Below are 13,650 nucleotides of genomic sequence, written 5' to 3'. Positions count from 1 at the left end.
AGTTGGCAGCTCGTGGTTTGCATTCTGAAATGTCCAGTCACAGCTGCTCAGTCACCTGCCCTGGACAAACCCTGCAGCACATGCTGGGGCAAGTGGGACCTCCCCAGCTGGTCTCAGTACAGAGCCCTAGCTCGTTAGTTAGCAGCTCTTTCAGTTGACTGAAGAAAGGTGGCTCAAAATGGAGTTCTTCCGACTGTGTGCTCTCTACAGCCACTTGAAGTACTCTCTCTCTTCTGGTGAGTCGCCTGGCTGACAGTGCCACCTGGCCATTACAAATTGTCATATCTACTACACAATACATCAAAGTTAGAAAGCAAGCTGAGTGCTGTCCACCTCTGCTCTAAGGAACGCACTAACGCAAGGCTGTCTATAGTTGTCACGTACCATGCAGAGGTGATTTGGGCTTGAGAAGGCTTAATATTGTTAAACGAGGCAACACCTTTAATATCTATTTAAATGAGACTAATTAGTAACTAGGGTGGCTACAATGGTCAGAGTGCATATTACTCAGAATGACTGACTCTTAGCAGCTGAGGCCTTGGCTGCTGCTACGTTAGCTGTGTTCCATACCTTCCAAAGGATTTCTTTAAAACAAGCCAGGCCTAGTGTGCACCTTTAATCCCAGCACATGGAACAGAGGCAGGCACATCTGGAGTTCAAGGCCAGTCCGCTCTACATACTGAACCTGTCCCAGGACAGCCAAGGCTACACAGAGAAACGTTGTCTCTTCAAAAAATGCCTCAAACCTCAGTGAAAAAAAACTTTATACCTATCAAACACTGTACATATAGGCATGTTTTTTTTAACTATAAGTGAATCAGATATAGTTAGCAATTCTGGAAATGTATTTCCCTTGAAAGAACACCAACCCTAAAGCCATCTGAAGACCAATGGCTCTGACAGTTGGTATCTGTACTACACAAGGGCCAGTAAAGTCAACACTTTACTGAGTTCTAGCGCAGCCAGTGCCCTAGTGATCAGCGCCAGGAATGGAAGAAAACAAATGAAAGTTAGAGCAAGAATCTACCAAACTATTCACGTGTTGAACAGTTACGTGTGTCTTTACGGGCTCTTGCTTTATTCAGAGCAATTGGTCATTTCCCACAGCCAAGTGAACCTTTTGCTGTAGAGCCGTCCCGTCTCTGTGGCTGGGAGCAGCATGCTCCTGCAGGCACGATGCTGAAGACAGCTCTGGCTGTAACAGTGACAGATGTTCTAGGCACTTGCTCCTTTGTACTCTTAAGCTACATTCCCCAAAAGGATTGTTTTTATATAACAAAAAGCATTTGTGCTACCAACTTTTAAAAATGTAGCAAGAATGAGGACTTCTACCTCAAATTCAAATCCACAGTCTAGAATCACCCTAAAGCGAGGAAACCCACAAAGGCACCAACCGACATGGCAGTAGCCTCACCAGGGTCGCTGAGGAAACCCAAAAGCTAATGGAAGGAACTTGACCTCAACAGAGAGCTGACTACACTGGGTAATGAAGCGTGTATTTCTCCACTGATACACAGCAGTGTGAGGTACTGGACAAGTGGGGTTGGAGCAATGGTAGAGCGTGTTTACAGCACGTGCGGCTCTCCGCGGCTCTCCTCGTCCCTCCAGTCTCATGCCTTCATGCATCCAGATGGCACGCTGACAACAGGCACAGAAAACCATCCCAAGCCACATGGTGCCACCTGCATGCATTCCACCTGACTTTACGGTTCTTCCTACACAGCTTCAAGCCATCGGCAGAGAACAGATACACAAAACTGAAGTAGCTATGATTAGAGTTATTTAAAGCCTTCAGAAATTTTCCAAACGTACTTCTGATGGAGTCGTCCCACCCTCCCTAACAATCCAAACAAGGCCACCCTTGCCCCGTGAGTCCGTCAGACTTGATGGGTTCTCAGGGTTTTTAGTCTGCCTTCTTATTCTTCCTCTTCCTCTTCCTCATCATCATCTTCATCATGGCAGTGTGTAATCTCCTGGGGAGCAAGTGGGAAGAGGTTGGGGGGCTTGATCTCACTAATGGACCTCGTAAGCTGGTGTCGCTTATAGTCAGTGTCTTTGAAATCCACTGACGTGCGGTTACGGGTGGCGAGAGGGGACTCCATCTCATTGATGTCCACGTGTGTGTGCTCCACCGTTGACTCGTGTGGCATCTAGAACAAAGCAAACACTCAGGCTGCAGGCTAAGCACAGGGAAGTGCTGCCCTAACCTCTCATTTCCTAAGCAGAAGTACCTACACTGTGGCTCACTTCCTACAGCATGAAAATCAGTAACAGAAAATCTTATATTCTACTTCTATCTCCTTAACCAGTTCCATAGCAGCAGTGTCAGGACAGACACATAAAACATGTATTCAATTAGCTCTAACAAAGGAGTCTTTTTTTTTTTTTTTTGAGACAGAGCCTCTCAATGTCTAACTCGGAGGTCCACTGCCTCTACCTCCAGGTGCTGGGACTAAAGGCGTCCACCAATACACCCCACTTTTGTTGTTGTTGTTGTTTTTCTTTTTAAGAGAGGGTCTCTTGTAGTTGAAGCTGGCCTTGAACTCCCAATCCTCTGCCTATGCTTCCCTGGAGCTCAGACTGTGGGCGAAAGTCACCACACTCTACTCAAAACAGAAAGTGTAACGTCAGAAAGTACTGTAATATCATCTCCTTACTAATCACATAAGCCATTCGTAGTTTTCGCACAAACCGTCTCCTGTCGTTACACAAAGCTGGCTACAGATGAGACTCTATGGTACATCTTTCTCTTCTCTTTTTTTAAGATTTTATTTGTTTATACTTATGAGTGCTCCATTTGCATGTAGGACAGAAAAGAATATCAGATCCCATTAGAGATGGTTGTGAGCCACCATGTGGTTGCTGGAAATTGAACTCAGGACCTCTGGAAGAGCAGCCAGTGCTCTTAATCACTGGGCCATCTCTTCAGCCCTTTCATGGTACATCTTAGCTGTCAAAAGTACCGTTACTCACCAGGACATGGGCAGCTCTGAAGAGGTAGCTGAATGGATAGTACAGCAGATTGATGAACGACGCTGCATAGAGATCAGCGTAGCGCATCACTTGGCTGGCGAAGAGTGTCTGCCGGGAACCACTACGAAACAGGCTTCCCATCATCCCATAGCACATGTCCATGTCATGAGTTACTTTCTATAAAAAAGAAAAGTTCTCAGCGTATGCAACTATTTGTTGGTCACCAGCTACATACAAGTCCCTGCATAAAAATCAAACATGAAAATGACTGACAACTGACTTCCCACTTTCCCCTAATCCTGTCCAAATACCTTAATCCGTCTCTGAATGGAGCTAATGTCTGGGCGCTCGTTGCTACTGCTGTCCAGGTGCCTGGGGACAAGAGGAAGACATGGTGAAGATCTCTAAGAATACCTTACCATGTGTCACCCTTGGAGAGGCAGGTGGGTTTGGAGCATTAAGTTGTAGAGTTGGGAAACTTACTTGTAGAGTTCAGCCAAGAAAATATCCAAGCTTTGAAGTTCTTCAAAAAGTGCTAGTTAAAGTTTGGAAAGGAAAAGAAAATGTTTTACATAAATCAAGCAAAAGTACTTTTTAAATGATGGCTCTTAATGTTCAAACAAGTGAAATTTCAGATGTGACCAAAAAGCCTGGGTCTGTCATGCCAAAGTTGGGCATCTAAGTTACCTGTGCCCCCTTCACCCCACGCGGACTGTGCCCACAGACCAGTTTCCTATTAAACTGCCTCTTTTCCTACTTAAAGCCACAACCCACAGCTACCCCTTCCATCTGTGTATTCATTCTGGGATTCCAAATTATCCATTTTTAATCCCTTGGATGCAGACATCAAAGTGATAGTCTGACTTAAAAAAAACAAAAAAACAAAAAAACAAAAAACAAAGTTGTGTGGGCTTGCAAATGCCACAGCCGTGTGGATGGCAGTTCTCAGCATGTGGATTCTGGGACTGTGCTCAGGCCAAGCACAGCAGCAAGCACCTTTACCCACTGAGCCCTGACGGTCCAGCGTGAAGGACTAGGAATTAGTTGACTTGTCTAGAGTCACAACTCAACTGGGCTTCTAAACTTCACAGGTGGGAAGTGAGAAATGGGTGGGCGACAGGAGCAACAGTCAGCGTCGATGGCATGCTCCCTAGGCTCCCCAAGAGAACTACAAGCGAATCTATCTACTGAACTTCTACCATCTTTACAGTCAAGAACTGTTCAGACTATATTCTGTCGTTGAGGAGAAAAATTATCACTTTTCTTTATAGGTACACTACCTCTGTTGGCCCAACTTGGAGGCAGATACTATTGTCACTCCCATTTTCATATATGGGAAATAAGGTCCAAGGTGCACATAGACTCTGAGTAAAGGAGCCAGAGTTCCTATCAGCATAGGCCATGTCGGCAAAGTTGTTAAGTCTGACCACAGTGAGAGAGGTACTCTAGGACTAGAAGGAGAGGCAGTCTATCAGACGCCTTTATGGAAGCACCTGTAGCCCAGCTGAAGGGCGGGTACCACATAATACACACTGGGTGGCTTGGCTTAGGAATGTAAGTTGGCCTCTGTCTTCACGAACACCAGGTTATTAACATTCAGAGCCACTGCTGCCCCAGAATCAGAAACAGGGAGTGTTAGGATGGACACTGCGGGCTATGGCTGGAGAAGTGTGGGGCATGGACTGAAGTGGATGTCCTAGTTCACAAACTGCTACCTAACGCATCTCAGGATGGAAACATTCCATACTGCTTCAAAGGGCTTTGAAAATCTGAGCAAGACACTCTGTCTCTCTCTGTGTGTCTGTCTCTGCCTCTCTTTCTCACTCTAGAGTTGTGTGAAATGACTGAGTAATGGTTCTCTAAGAGAATCAAGTCCAAGCTGTCACATAAGGTCCACATGCTGTGGCAAGGGTCTGAACTAAGAGTGACAGTCCTTACAACTCTTGTCAGTCCAGACATGCAGCTCCTGTGCAAGCTCAGGAATCACCAAGAACGTTCTCCACCCTTGCCGTTTCTTTGACTTCAAAATGTCTCCAAAAATATGATCTCCAATATACAAAATGTCTTTGCCCTTAGCTCCCAGCAGGTCACAGATTGTATCTGATGAACCTGAAAGGAATAGACGAGAAAAAATGTTTCTATATTAAAGAAAGCATTCAATGTACCACAGCCATATGCTAAAGAAATTTATTTATTCGGGGAAAGAAGAGCCTTTCTTAAAGACAAAGGCTCACTACTCTTTCTAAGGCTCTGGCATGGCTTTCAGCTCTACTGTGTAAGAATCCTAGGAAGACAGCATCAGAACCCAGTGTGCAGTGCTTATATGGCACGGAAGAGGCCTCATGTCAGTCTTCAGAGTCACCAATGGTGCCATGGCCAGTTGACTCTATTCACCTAATTCTGACTCTTGATATTAAATGCAGCTACACAGGCTTCTTGAAAGTCCTTTAAGAAAAAATACCCTGAATGGTTTTAGAACATTGGGACAAACCCTTAATGGAGGACAAAATGACCTTTTCAGTGAAAATAAAACTTAACCCCCTTGGCTTTCACTGGCAGATGACTCAGGAGGTGACATTTCTGGTCCTGAAGAACTGTTCTGTGGTACTATGCTGAGAGACCCTGCCACTTTCACAGTGAAGCCCTAAGGAGCACCCCAGGAAAGTCAACACTCACTGAGACAGACAGCTCACCTCCTGAATAGACAATGCCATGCTGCAGGGGGCCCGTGTAGGTGCCAATTTTCAGTTTTCCAGTTTTCTGGGTAAAGAGAATAAAGGCTGAAATCCTGTGACATTTGATCACGATCTCTACCCACGCTGTTACTGGACCCATTCTTCTCAATGAGCGCTCTGTTGGGCTAGGTCAGGTAAGATCAAAACTCCCAACTTCAAGAGACATTATGGCCACCAAGTTAAAAAGAGGGCAGTGGGAAAGGTGAGCATGAAGAGTCATCACCGTCTCAACTTACAGTGTCCACCTGACGCAGTACTGTGCCTTCTCCAAAAAAGAGTGGTTTCCGTGCATCCACCAAAATCAGATCAAAGTAAGACTGCCACGGCCGATGAGAGCTCCCAGGCTGTGAATCAGAGTCAGCAAAAGCCATGTCACCACTCTAGCCCTCACACATAATCTCATCAAAAACAAGACATTTTAAAACAAGTGTCCAGAAGCTGAGAGGTGTAATAAATGGCTCTGATAATTTCAATAGTTTGAGTATTTATTCTCTGAAGTATAGTAACTTATTTCACAGTACTTTTAAACATGAAGTATGAGAAAAGCTAGGCATGCAAACTACAGTTCAAGGGAAAAACTGGGGAGGATTCTATTTGTTCTTAGTATGATGGCTCTAGGTCAACACTGGCTTCAGCCCATCATAAAGATGGCATCATACCAACTAACAAACACTCTTTGCATTATGAGATGGAACTATGATGGGAACCTTTCCGAGCCAACCTGAAGGGCACACAATGTAATTTTGTTATTTGGTGTGTGACTAAGCTGCAATCTTTGTTCTTTAAATTTAGTGTAGTCGTACTGCAGAAAGACTTTTAAATACCAAAGTTAACTGCTTTCTTGGTACAACACTCACAGTAACTAATCTAGAAACTGTAGACTATTCACATTAACATTATGTTTCTGTCAAACCAGTGTCACCCTCAATCTATGACTCCTCACAACACAAATAATTCTGCTTAAAAACTTATTTTGATCCTATTCACTACAGATCACATAAATATTCATTTTATTTCTATCTAAATATTTAGGTTACCAAAGATCTTAAATTCTGCTAGCCCTGGATTACTTCTTTCAATGCTGATTAAACAACAGGCCCTCTTAAACTAGGACTTTCTAGGAGGATCCTGGCCATTGTTTCCCTGTAGTGCTCTAAGATGATTAAATGTATTCATTATTAGTTAATGTAAGGCATAGTAAGTTAGTTTTAAAATGACATATATTAAATTACTATAATACCTTGGGGCCATGTGGGAAATCAAACAGGTACGTCATGATTTTCTGGAGAAAAAGAAAGGCGCACATGTGACTTCTGCTCAAGACATACACAGCTTTCTAAAGAGAGATCAACCACATTCTGATTTTCTCTGTAGCTTATGCAATCATGGCAGAGGAAGTTAAAAACTAATGGTTCATCAGGCAAAGGATGGCTGGCTCCTCAGGAAGGATACAGACTTGCAGGTGCTTCTGCACCATTCACCCACCTGCCCCCATGCAGCTCTCCTCAAGTTAGTCCCGTGTGGAAATAAAAATCACTGGGGTGAGGGCTCAGAGAACACCAGTGACTCACAGGAGCTAATGCACTACCAATTTAGAACAGCACACTGGGGCAGGGGCAGAACTTCCTGCTAGGACTGTTGACCTAGAATAGCATCAGCAAAAGTAAGGTGCTTACATTTGGACTTTGTGCCCCCCCCCCCCGTTCTGTATCCTTTCATCATGATTTTTAAAAATTTAAACATAAGAGGTAAAAAAAAAAAAAAAAAAAGTAACCTTTGATTTCTAAAATTCAAAAGATTGTTATATCACCTTTCATTATAGGATTTCCAACAGCAAGAAAATGTAAAGGAAAGGGTGTGATTTCTCAGCTATAGATAAATAATTTTTTAAAAGGTAGAGAAGCCATTCTATTAGCATAAACCCTTCAAATGACTTCCCAAATTAAAACCTGTAAACAGCCACTGTAACAGTCAAAACCAATGCTTAGGAAACACTGCAGTAACTCCACTGTGCCCTTTACCCTATGTACTTAGAAGCCCCCCTCACTGTCTTCACAGTCCTTTGGGTCAACACCCTTCCCCGTGTAAGCAAATAAAGACATTAAGTACTTACATCTGTGTATTTATAGTCACTGTTAGTGGCAAGAAATACTTTCCCTACTTCCTTCATTCGGCTCAAGAGCAATGGCAACTTGCCCTGAAATGGTGAGAAAGGATGTCAGTGTTGGTTGTCAGAGACTGTAATTTTGCCCACACAGGGACAGGGGACTAGTCTTGCTAAGAATTAGATGGTTCATTTCAGAAATTTGCATTTAAAAACCCACATTATTAAGTTTTAAAAAGTATTACTATATATAGTGTATACTTTACATAAGTAAGTATATGGCCATTAATGAGAGATCTTTACCATCTTCATGTCTGCCTCACAAAAGAGTTTAAATTACTTTGTGAATTCCTAAAGTATGGGATTTAAGTATACTGAAGTTCAGAAGTTGATATTTAAACTGTACCAAAATTCTATATAAAAATTATTAAATATGATGCTATTGCACACACTGTGGCTTACTAAAAACGGAAGAAAAATGAGGAAATGACAGCTGATGTTCCTAAAAACAAAAACATCACTTTTCACAAGGCTCCTTTGCACAAACTGGATCCAACTGTTCAGTGGTCTTTCTTGAAGCAATAAGGAAGAGGGGGTGAGAGTGACTGGGGAGGCAGGTGGCAGTTTGAGAGGAGGGGACAGGATAGTGACATAAACCTGTAGACATTATTACTGCGTTCTGTATTTACAGAAAAGTGAGTGACTATAGCTTAGGATTCTGAATGTGGATGTCTTTTTTCTTAATTTATTTTTTAATTATCAGTCTATGTGGGGTGTGTGCCCGTGAGTGGAGGTGCCAGGTGGAGGCATCAGGTGTACCTGGAGCTGGAATTACAGACAGTTGTGAGCCACTGGATATGGGCGCTAGGACCTGAACTCATCTGAAAGAACAACACACTTTCAAGTGCTCTGTCACTGCTACACAACCAGCTCCATGACTTCCATGCTTAAACAAGTTTAGCCTCACAAAAAGTACATGCACATGTATACTCCCCATATGCTCCACGTACATTCCTTTAATAACATTACACCACGTCATAATTATAAAAAGCTTTTTAAATGAGTAAAAAAGCATTGTGAACTATATGTGGTTAGAGTGTCCACTGATCTTTGCTAACAGGGTGAAGACACTAAAGACCCAGGCACATTTTTAGTGGATCATCTGCAGTCTTAAGATTTGGGTGTGAGGGAGGGGTGGGTAGATGGGTGAGCACCCTCATCAAGCAGAGGGAGGGTGGATAGGTTAGGGGATATGTAGGGAAATCTGGAAAAGGGAATAACATTTGAAATGTAAATAAACTATATCCAATAAAATTAGTAAAAACAAACAAAAAAAAAGGTTTGGGTGTGAGTCTTGGCCAACGATTGACCACCAACTGTGTGACCTTCCACATGACATTTAAGTATTTGTTCAGCAGTGTCTGCATCTATAAAAAGTAACAGTAGTGTCTTACTCACAGTAGGTGAACATTATATAATATAAGGCACTAATTACTGCATAGTGATGTGCACATAGTAGGCCTCTAGCTGCAATAATTAGAGCTAAAACATTAACTACTGAAAACAGGGAAAACTAGTGGAACTACACGGTGACAGACATGTTTTGTGATTGTGCTGCGTGTGTCTTTCCTTGTCTATATCCTGCTCAACAGGCTCATCCTTCACGTCTTCACACGGCAAAAAGAGCCACCATGCACACTTATTTTCCTCTTCGATACTTACATCTTTGACTACATACTTCTCAAGATTTTCGACTGTCTTTTCCTTAAGGGAACCCTAGAAGGAAGAAAAAGAACTAAGAAAAGAATAAAGCTCAAGAGTCTGTTTCCTTTTTATTTTATTTTTAAGCTCTTGCTCTACAGTCCTGGCTGGCTTTAGACTCATCTTCCTGCCTTAGCTCCCCAATTTAGGACCTCATGTCCATCCCGCAGTCAAGATTGCTTGTCTGAGACAAACCTTTACTTTGTAACCCAGACTAGCCTTGAACCTACGAAGTGCTACAGAGCGTCTGGGACTGTGGAACAGACTACCACACCTGACCTATAAATCCATTTTTGACTTTTACTAGAGAACTTGTGCTTACTATCAGACAAACAAATAGTCTGTTCACCAAAATGAAAAATGTTAGATAAGAAACTTTAAATATTACATTGTTTGCAATTTAAATAGAAAATTAAAACTTTACATGTTTTATAGTTTATAGTAAATATAAATCTAATACTAACTAGTTGAAGTTATTTGAACAAAATTTAAATGGAACATCATTACACAAAAGATGTAAGTATAATTTTATATACTAAAATTCTTCTAAATTTGTTTCAGAAATGTAAACAATAAAATCTAAAAGCTGAACCTCAAGACTGGAGAACACTGTCAGAATGGTCGGATAAGAATAAAACATAAGAGGCAAATTTCTCTTAATCCCTTATTAAAATTGAAAAAAAGTTTTTAAGAGGACTTATTTTTCTATGTGTATGAGTAAATGTTTCCCTGAGTGCATGTCTGTGTATCACATGAGTGCCTGGTGCCTAGAGAGGCCAGAAGAGGGCATTAGAGCCCCTGGCACTGGAGTTACAGGTGTTTGCGAGTTGCTGTGTGAGTGCTAGGAACTGAATTATGGACCTCTGCAAGAGCACTCAGTGCTCTTAACTTCTGAGCCATCTCTCCAGATCCTCCCCACTCTCTTTTTTAAAAAAAGGAACATTCTGCTCTGTTTGCACATTTCCACTTGCAAAGCTAGTATTAGAGAACACGTACATGCAGGAGAAAAGGTGGCAGCTTCTAAGTACCTTGTAATGGACCCAGTCCACTGCATCTCTTACATCCTGGAACATACTCCGGTAGGACATGAAGAGGTCCCCATCTTTAAATCCTGTGTCACAACTACAGAAAGATTAAAAGAACATGACAGACGGTGAATGAAATGACCAAGGGACCCAAAGGTTCCCCATCACGTGGTACAGGCTGTGGTTAGCTAGGAACTGCTCCCTAATCAAAATGCATTTGAACATTAAAATGGCCAGAATATTGATAGATGTAATATAATAAATGTGTGCAAACACAATGAGACAGGATAATTTACAGGATGGAATTAAAAGGCCAAGGTCCCAAAATACCAAGTTCATCACTTTTAGAAATAGGTTCTCACTGAACAAACATTTAGAACATAGGTTCTCTCTCCCTGACTTTTCTGGCATTGTCCCTAGGTACAAAGGTACTGTTCATTTCTACCTGGATTCCATTTTCCTTCAACCTGCCCTGAAGTGCATAAGGCCTCAGATTTGAACTCAGCAGACTCTAATACAGAAGGCTGTTACACATCAAAGCAATGGCCACACAGTCCCCCTCCCCCAAAAGGAAAGGTTAACCTGTGTAAGACTTAGGCAAAATTTTGCTTTAGGGAAAATAAGCAATATTTATTCCTTGGTAAGATCTTGCTGGGCCTGGAAATGAAACTAAATGACCATCCCTGGATGGCTCCTGGGTCGCTGCTGTGAAATGAGTCGGGGGTTTTAGTGTAACTCTGCTCGACAGATAAGCATCACACAAACCTCCCACTCAGTTGTCACAATTAGCACCTCTGCTGGCCGTCTTCAATCCCAGTCACAAGTGGTCCCTTCCAAACATGGCTGCAGCACACTGGCAAGGAGAGGGGCCGTGTGGGAGGTGAGAGCCTGCATGGAGCTGCTGGTGCTGTCCATCTCTCAGGCTGGCACTGTGGCATCTCTCACTAGCACTAAATTCACTTCAGAAAAGCAGAAAAGACCTACAATGGCCAGTTCTCTAAAACCCTGTACATTAATTTAAAAATCAACTGGATAAAGAAAATCGTAGTATAAACATACCTGGTATATCTGGGACAATTAGTAAAAAAATCTACTAGGCAGGCCAACAGGTAGGTCTCTGAAAATGAAGACAAGATATTAATAAGCTGTAAGTAAAACAATGGGGCTGATGTAATTAGCTTCCTTGAACAAGTGTCCTGGGAAGGGACAAAGGGACAGCATGTATAGTGAGTAGAGGTTCTACCTGGAAGGTTGAACAGTGTGTTCAGAATGTAAAACCGCTCAGTATCATCTCGCTGGATAAATTTATTTGGATACTGCTCTCTAGTTTCTGGTCTGCAAGAAAATGTAAAGAAATTAACTGACACACAAAAAGTTAACAACTGTTACAGTCACTACGCAATGTTTTATTAAAATACGTCAATGACTATGTGAAAGACAGAGTTCACACATTACTCCTGAGCAGCTGTGAACAGGCTCAGGGGAGCCCTTCAACAGCACTCTTTATAAACGACACCCAGGGCTCTCACTGCTAGGGAGATAACTTAGGAACATACAACCCAACCTCTACAAGAAACCTGTTGGGAACTATAAGACTAAAGGGAAACTATTTAGCTTAAAAGGTTTAAGGAAAATAGCCCATAAACAGGTGCTCACCCCTGTAATCCCAACACTGACAGCCAGGCCAGCCAGGGTGACACAGTGAAACCCTGTCTCAAAACAAATAAGTAAATAAAATTGAAGATAAGTAAGTCTAAACGTAGAAGGAAGTGACTGTGAAGAGAGAGGCAAGGACCATCTAGGAAGGATTCCTGTAGGTGTTGGTGTGTTGGCCTCTGCTGCAACAGCTAAGTGTACACTTCTGCTCCTAGATGGAGTGTAGAACAAAGAGCAAGCCTTCCTTACCTGTCTGAGCTGTATTTTTCTGTTCCTCTTTATTGAAAGCAGACCAACTTCTGACTCGACCTACTTAATTTGCAAGGCCCAGTTGGTAACAGTGAAGTGCTTGCCATGCAAACATGAGGAACTTTAATCTAGAATCCCAATACCCATGCAAATGCCGAGCATTGCGGTGTACCTGTAACCCTAGCAAGGAGGGAGAAGGGTGGAGATGCTGGAGTAGAACTCTGGCCATTTAAGCAAAAGCCCTGAGTTCCAAGGACAGTATCTGAGAGACAAGGAGAGTGAATGAGGAGCACACATGCCACCAACCACTGACCTGCACCTGCATCCCTACAAAGACAAACAAATATAAAGCTTACACATAAGTATAAGATGGGTAAATTCCTATTTAAGTTGCTTAACTTCAAATGGTATGGACTCCAGGTAGGACCATAAAATCAGACTAGTTTCTTGGTTAGTCACCCTTTCATCATCCTTACGAAACAGTTTCTAATATAAAGCAAGCCACCTCTGGCTTTCGGGCAGAAGGGAGCAACTCCAGCGCCTCCTCCAGCCAGCGAGTGAGAGGCAGGCTTTATACAATGGCAGGTGCCAATATTCTAGCCATCACAACTCAAACCGACTGGTAGTCACTACTTTCCCAGTCCTGGGAAGACAACATCATAACAGAAGAAACAGTCTATTTGGAGTTGAAAGGAACACTGGTAACTTTTTGTGACCCAAAGCCCCAAGCTAACAAGGTGTGACAAAGCCAGACGGACACTGACCTTCTTTTCAGCTCATCTCCACTGCACCTGGAAAACCATTTTCTGCCATGCTCATTCTCTAAGATCTTTTCCTTTGGTTTTGCGATAAGTTTAAATTAATCTACATTTGCTCACAAATGACTTAATTTTGAAGTGCTACCAAAGGTATTTCCAAAGAAGCTACTTTGAAACTTTATTAGGGGAACATATCAGGTTGACAGATCTTTTTTGTTATTTGTTTAATATAAAGTCTCGTGTAGCCCAGACTGGCCTATGTAGCCAAAAATGACTAGAACTCCTTATCGACCCCTGCCAGGGATACAGAAATGAACCACTACCCTTAGCTTAGGACCGTGCATCTTGAATGCTAAGTTTGGTTGTAAAATGAATTTACTGAATTGCTT

The 13,650-nt window shown here is 42.4% G+C and overlaps 1 protein-coding gene across 4 annotated transcripts in view; it reads right to left on the bottom strand.

Annotated features, from left to right (window-relative positions):
• Positions 1 to 756: 756 nt before the first annotated feature.
• Positions 757 to 13,650, bottom strand: part of NT5C2 (5'-nucleotidase, cytosolic II) — a 71,520-nt gene continuing 58,626 nt past the window's right edge. For 2 of the 4 annotated variants that reach the window (XM_080911473.1, XM_080911474.1), the window contains 13 exons: positions 11,842 to 11,933; positions 11,658 to 11,715; positions 10,602 to 10,695; positions 9,535 to 9,588; positions 7,822 to 7,905; positions 6,949 to 6,990; positions 5,945 to 6,052; positions 5,667 to 5,733; positions 4,912 to 5,082; positions 3,457 to 3,508; positions 3,285 to 3,345; positions 2,974 to 3,150; positions 757 to 2,150 (listed from right to left, as the gene is read on the bottom strand). In XM_080911473.1, the coding sequence (XP_080767599.1) occupies positions 1,917 to 2,150; positions 2,974 to 3,150; positions 3,285 to 3,345; positions 3,457 to 3,508; positions 4,912 to 5,082; positions 5,667 to 5,733; positions 5,945 to 6,052; positions 6,949 to 6,990; positions 7,822 to 7,905; positions 9,535 to 9,588; positions 10,602 to 10,695; positions 11,658 to 11,715; positions 11,842 to 11,933 (1,294 nt within the window). In that variant the 3' untranslated portion in view covers positions 757 to 1,916. Of the gene's footprint in view, positions 2,151 to 2,973; positions 3,151 to 3,284; positions 3,346 to 3,456; positions 3,509 to 4,911; positions 5,083 to 5,666; positions 5,734 to 5,944; positions 6,053 to 6,948; positions 6,991 to 7,821; positions 7,906 to 9,534; positions 9,589 to 10,601; positions 10,696 to 11,363; positions 11,558 to 11,657; positions 11,716 to 11,841; positions 11,934 to 13,650 lie in introns of those variants that run through there. The other 2 variants (XM_080911475.1, XM_080911476.1) reach the window with 2 other exon arrangements.

Source organism: Micromys minutus (assembly GCF_963924665.1).
Source record: "Micromys minutus genome assembly, chromosome: 2".
NCBI lineage: Eukaryota > Metazoa > Chordata > Mammalia > Rodentia > Muridae > Micromys > Micromys minutus.
Note: the sequence above shows the minus strand (reverse complement) of the source record. Positions and strands in the feature narration are given on the sequence as shown.